The sequence below is a fragment of the Cupressus sempervirens genome, chromosome 2 (genome assembly GCF_028749045.1).
Source record: "Cupressus sempervirens isolate cs-2001-9-10 chromosome 2, ASM2874904v1, whole genome shotgun sequence".
Classification (NCBI taxonomy): Eukaryota; Viridiplantae; Streptophyta; class Pinopsida; order Cupressales; family Cupressaceae; genus Cupressus; species Cupressus sempervirens.
In genome coordinates, this window is record NC_143119.1 from 54,870,325 (window position 1) to 54,876,324 (window position 6,000).

At 33.0% G+C, this 6,000-nt stretch overlaps 1 protein-coding gene across 6 annotated transcripts in view; it reads right to left on the reverse strand.

Annotated features, from left to right (window-relative positions):
* Positions 1-4,661, reverse strand: part of LOC149571031 (uncharacterized) — a 231,434-nt gene extending 226,773 nt beyond the window's left edge. For 5 of the 6 annotated variants that reach the window (XM_089812594.1, XM_089812591.1, XM_089812596.1 and 2 more), the window contains exon 1: positions 4,191-4,661. In XM_089812594.1, coding sequence (XP_089668720.1) covers positions 4,191-4,392 — 202 coding nt within the window. In that variant the 5' untranslated portion in view covers positions 4,393-4,661. The remainder of the gene's footprint in view (positions 1-4,190) is intronic. The other variant, XM_089812592.1, reaches the window with a different exon arrangement.
* Between the last annotated feature and the right edge of the window lie 1,339 nt (positions 4,662-6,000).

Genomic DNA, 6,000 nt, shown 5'->3' on the forward strand with positions numbered 1-6,000 from the left:
GGACCAAGCACATTGAGCTTCACATGCACTTCATCAGGCATCTCATTCAGGATGGTGCCTTGAGCTTGGAGTATATTCCTACTGCTGAGCAGGTTGCAGACATCTTCACTAAACCTTTTGCATCCCCGCGGTATCTTCATCTGCGTTCTATGCTTGGGGTGAAGGAAGTTGTCCTTGGGGGGTCTCAGTGATGAGTCCTTCCTTCCTTCTTTTTTTCGCTATCTCTTTTTGGAGTAGAGTTTTTCCCACTGGGTTTTCTCTATTTCTCCGTTTCATAGAGATTTAGTTGTTATTGGGTACCTCATCAGGCCTTGTTGCCGGGACCCAAGTTTGCTTTAACCTTTGCTTTGTAGTTTCCTTGCTCTTTTTGCATTGTTTGTAGCTACATTGTTGCTCATCTTAAGGGGGGGTGTTAGAGTAAAGCGTTGATTTAATTTCATTTATTAAATTCGCTTTACTCCCTTCTTAAGATTTTACTTTATGCACCTTTTGCATCTCTATTTAATAATTATTTAGTAATTATTAAATAGCTTTTCCTTTTTAGGTTACCCTTTTTCAGATTTTGATCTCCTTTTATAAGGATGGATCTTCTTTGTATTATCTGATCTTTTCATTTCTGAAAATACATTAGCACATTTTTCAAAGCAAAACCCTTTGCCTCCTCTTGTCTTTTTCTTCTGTGACAGGTTTTTGCATGCAGGTATTCGAAGGCTTTGTGAATTTGTGTTGATCAAATCCTTCAGTATAATGGGGCGACAAATTCCCAATCAATTTGCAAATCGAATTCCAGCTATAACAAATTAATCATGCACCCGATAGGGTTTAATATGCCACCCAAAATGTGTTTTAAAACAGTAGTAAAATTGCCCTGCCACACGTGAATATTAGCCCTTTAATATGCAATTCGAACCCTCCAACTAGACGCCTGTATATGCAGATTTAATGAATACCAAGCAACAGTAATCTCAATGGCCAGCACATACAACCACAGTGCCTAATATCAAAATGTTTAGACACCTCAATACTGCATATAAATGAGATCGTTTGGCAATGAAAAGACCCACGTTGCCACTAGTCACTAAACATCAACCTCTGACAATGAATTCCAATTGATCAAACTACTCAATTGCAACTGCAATATAAATGCTGACTCCAACAAATCACAGTCTTCTAATCAACAGCAAACACAGAAATAGAAGACACTCAAGAATTCGCAGAAATATAAATCTTAAAGCCCTCATCAAAGTAATGTTTCTCAGCAACAACAATATCTCCCAGTTACAGAAAACACAGTTAAGAGATTTACCCAATGAAGCCGCTATACCCCAGCAGAGACTTCAAACCAGAAACTCAGAAAATCCACTATACTTCAGCAGTGGAAAAAACACCTCTCAACTACAGTGACGAACAAAAGAGAAGTTGGACAACTTAGCTATACCTCAGCAGCTAAATTGCAAAAGAAATTCCAAACCCTTATACAACAGCAAGGGCATTCAGTTGAGAACCCAGAAAAAAAACCACAAAGGCAGCAAAAGCAAATATATTTTCAAGCGTGCTTTTCTCAATGAAATGGGTTCTTATTTATAAGTTCTTGTTGGTAGAAGTTTCCATAAAACTCCACTTCAGAAATCGTGGAAGTTTCCCAAAAGAATTCGACACTAGAAACTTTCCAACTTGCTTTTTAGAGATATCACATAAGTCATTATTAAAATAATATAGACATTATTATAATAATGCAACTCAATGAAAAATAACTAAATAAGAGCTCAAGCAATTATTAACCCAATCAATTGCAGGTAACAACCAATTGCGAAAGCCACCCACTGCACTGCCAAAAATAGCAACTACCAAAAATAGACTTACTAAAAATAGTAAGTTCTCAATTGGGACCCCCAAAACACCCTATCAGCTCACGAGGGTTGCTATGATGAGCTAACTCCAACAACTGCATAGACTCGCCAAAAACAGGGACATTACATCAACAAATGTAGATCCTTAGGTTGCTCCCTCTCTCACGAAGGCATGTCCTATTCATATACTCCAATCATGGAAAATATCTTGTTCCAAGGGACTCATCATTTGTCACATGATTTATTATTTTAATAAGAACAATTTCCCAAAGTACACATGTGCTTGTCTAATTCCATAATAACAAACTGTGGATTTATCCTCAAATTTGGCTGCATCAGGCATTCATGCTAATTTGGCTTCCTTTTGAAGCTCCAGTATGTTTGTCAACTTCTTGACCTCCTCATCCAAGGTTGCTTCTAATGTAATGTTATTTTCCTCTTCTTTAAATATGTTTCAAGCATCATCTTAGTCCCATGATTGTAAGCATTTAAGTATCCATCTATCCTCAAAGATTAATTGAATTAGATCCTCTAGCTGCTCCCTCTTGTCATAGAATGATAAACTTCTTTAATAGACTCACATCTTCTAGCATGATCAACATATGATTAAGATTCAAAAAGCACCTTGGAGCTACAAACCTAAGATTGAGTCCTCTACATTGCCTTGGTAGCATACCTACACATCAATATCTTTGATACAAGTAGATCCAATGAAGGCCCATGCACCAAATCAGAAAAATAGCTCCATATAAATATTTGCCAAACAATGGGAATGGAACCGTGTTTATTCCCCCCGCTCCACAATGAGATATTCCCATTCTTATATCATTTAACAATTTTGCATCATATCAATTATGACAAACTTCTTTATGTTATAATTTTCCTTCTTTGCAAAGAACCATCCTTATCTCAAGATGCCCATTAACATCCTTCCTGATGTGATTTTCCATTCAACTTCGTGCTTTGACATTGATATGAGCAAAAGAGATTTTTGTAGACTTCTAAAACATTTGGAATTGCTGCAGAATTATGTGCTTCTTGCTGAGATTTTCTCTAATGATAAGCTTTTATGATTATGATATCCATCTGTCCAGTTCTTTCTCGCTTTAAAATTCTGTGAGATGAGACAATAGTCTATCAAGAACAAAATACTCTTTGGTTCATTCCTTAGTTTTGACATCAATGACGAATTTCAACAATCTCAAGAATTTTCATCATTATTTCTAAAATGGATGCTTTTAATTTGTAAAAATTTGAGCTCCATCAGAATTTATTCACCTTTAGTCTCTTCATGAAGAGACACGGTTCAATATTAAAGAGCATTTATTAAGGAACCTGATAACCAATCATAACCACGATTTGTTTGCTTAATCGAACATGATCCAAGAGAATGGATGCTTCAGAATTTGTACTTAGTTTGCTGATGATAATTTGGTCAATTTCAAGAGCTATCTGGTTGATGGTAATACCAGTTCTGGTTGTGTACGTCTATGTATGCATGTATACATACATGGACATATGTATATATATATACAGATTTATCAGATCAATTATTGAATTCTAATCGACGCTACCATATCTTTAACAAGGGCAAATAGTAGTTATCAGAAATACTAGCATTATCAATGCTTAGTGGGCTTACAGCCTTCCACTAAGAACAACTCTGTTTCAGAGATTTTTCTCTTTTGGCCCAAGTCCCGTACGAAATTAAGAGCGATCATTTAGAGAAATAACGTCAAAAGAACTGGTTAGTTTGGCAATTTTGTCGTCTGCTGCTTGCAGACTATTACCCCTATGGTAAATATGGAAGGCATAAGGTTTACAACTCAGATTTGCCACGGGGAGTTCTTGTATATTTTCTTCGGTCAATTATGACATGAGTTGTCCAGTGGCCCACGGTTTAATGAAAATGATGCATATTCGAATGAGGAAAAAGCGTGGCAGAGGTTCAAATGCTCCCATTACGATAGGGCTGTCAATTACTCCCCAGTTGGTTCTGTACAAATTATGAGGTGTTTATGTAGTGTGACCCCTGTTTATGTAGTGCTATATTTCTTTTGTTCAGAAAAATATTATTGTTATCGTCATTTTCATTGTCATTGTCAATGCACGTCTATTCTGCAACTGATTAGCATACAGCTCCCTATATAAGCCTAACAAGTACACGAAATTGTATAGACTTCATTTCGAAGCAGATATCTGGCAGTCCGGCAATGATGCTTTGAATTGTTGTATAGCTTTATATGGTTTTCACCATGAAAAGTCTCTACTAAACATTTGTCTACAACTTTCTTTCTTTTTTATAAAGCTTTCAGAGCTTCAGAATATATAAAAGCTCACCCGGAGATATTGAATCGAGGATCGCAAGTGCGAGGTTCGAATCCCTCTGGATCCTGCTTTTCTTATCCGTGGTGTCCTTGGGAAAATATGTGTCTCTCATTGTATACAGACCTTCAACCGCCTCAGAAGCCTTCTCGAATGGGTCGCTTGAATCTGCGTTAGCACTGCTACTAATCCTTTCGTCACTCCCACTCTTGTCCATCTTGCTCTTGCCCTCCCTGCTAATACTTTACCTCTTTATCTATTTAGCTCTTCTTAGCTTCGATATAAAAAGCTCTCAATGGAAGTTTGGTCAGTTTCGGAACAGTGTGATGTAAACTTACAAGCGAGTATTGATGGCCACCAACCTTGCTGCAGGTGAGATTTGGGTTTTCTGGGATGTAACTCTCCAGGTTTTGTTCCAATTGGCTATTGACTTAAAAATGTGGAAGAATATGGATAGATGGAAGGTGTTATCTCGCCTTCTTTTCTAGTTGGTCTGTTTTTAGTTTCGATTATATTGTGGAAACGTATGTTTTACCCTCTATCTCCTACGAAAACCCAAAAAAAAAAAATACCAAAGATAAAAGAAAATCAAATTATTATTTTTTCTAATTCATCAAAATATAGTGATTTTTTTTCGAAATTTTTGTTGTTTTCGACTACAAATTATGCACATCATAAAAATCAAATGCTAAATTTTTCAAAAAAATTTATGGAAGGATAGTAGTGTCCCTTTTGTTATAGGTTATATTATTATAATTATAATTAGTTTGATATAAATATTTTAATTTTTATATTTAAGTTTTAATTTTTTGATATGAGAGTTTTTAATTTTTATAATTATTAAAGTGTTTTTACTTTAAATATTTAGATCTTGTAGAAACCGATTTCTAAAAAATATTATTCTTATTGTAAGATGATATTTTAAAATACCAATAAACTAGTAGTTGCACACTTTTTTGCTTGTAATAACAAATCGATAGGTGCTCAATAACATATAAATAATTAATTAAAATATAATCTTATATGAAAAATTAGATTATTAGTAATTTTCAATTAAAATAATATAATATTTACTAAAATCTTTTAAATAGATTAATAAACATTATTTATTTAAAATTAATTTATCAAATATGAAAAAAAAATTAAAATCCCATCAAAAATTCTATTATGAAAAATTAATAAGAGAAATACAAAAAAATAATATGAAAAAATAACAATGTTTTTAACAAATATTCTATTGACTAAAAAAATTATAGAAACTTAAAAACAATATTTAAAGAAAAAAATAAACTAATATTAAAAAAAAAATTATTTTTTAAATTAAAGAAGGGTAAACGCTTTGACCTAGAGCTATGAACTAATGAGGTCACAAATGTGGGACCTCATCCCCATTAGATTTGAACCTTGATGGCAAGGATAACAACTCAACAACTTAACCATCACAACATGCCACTATTGGCAATATAAAAAAATAATCTAAAATCTAAAACCTAAATCAATTTTAAAAATCAAAAGTCAAATAAATAGAGATCATAGAGATCACAAGTAATTATTTTTTAAATAAATAGGAAAAGAAAAACAATAGTTAAAAATGAAGATTTAAAATATAATCTTATGTGAACAAATTACATTATTAGTAATTTTCAATTTAGATAACATAATATTTACTAAAACCTTTTAAACAAAGTAATAAAACTATTTATTTTAATTTAATTATCAAATATGAATAAAATAATCATTTTTAAAAAATTATTAAAATAATTATTATGAAAAAATAGCAATCTCTCTAACAATTAGATCACAAGTAATTTTTTTTAATTAAGTA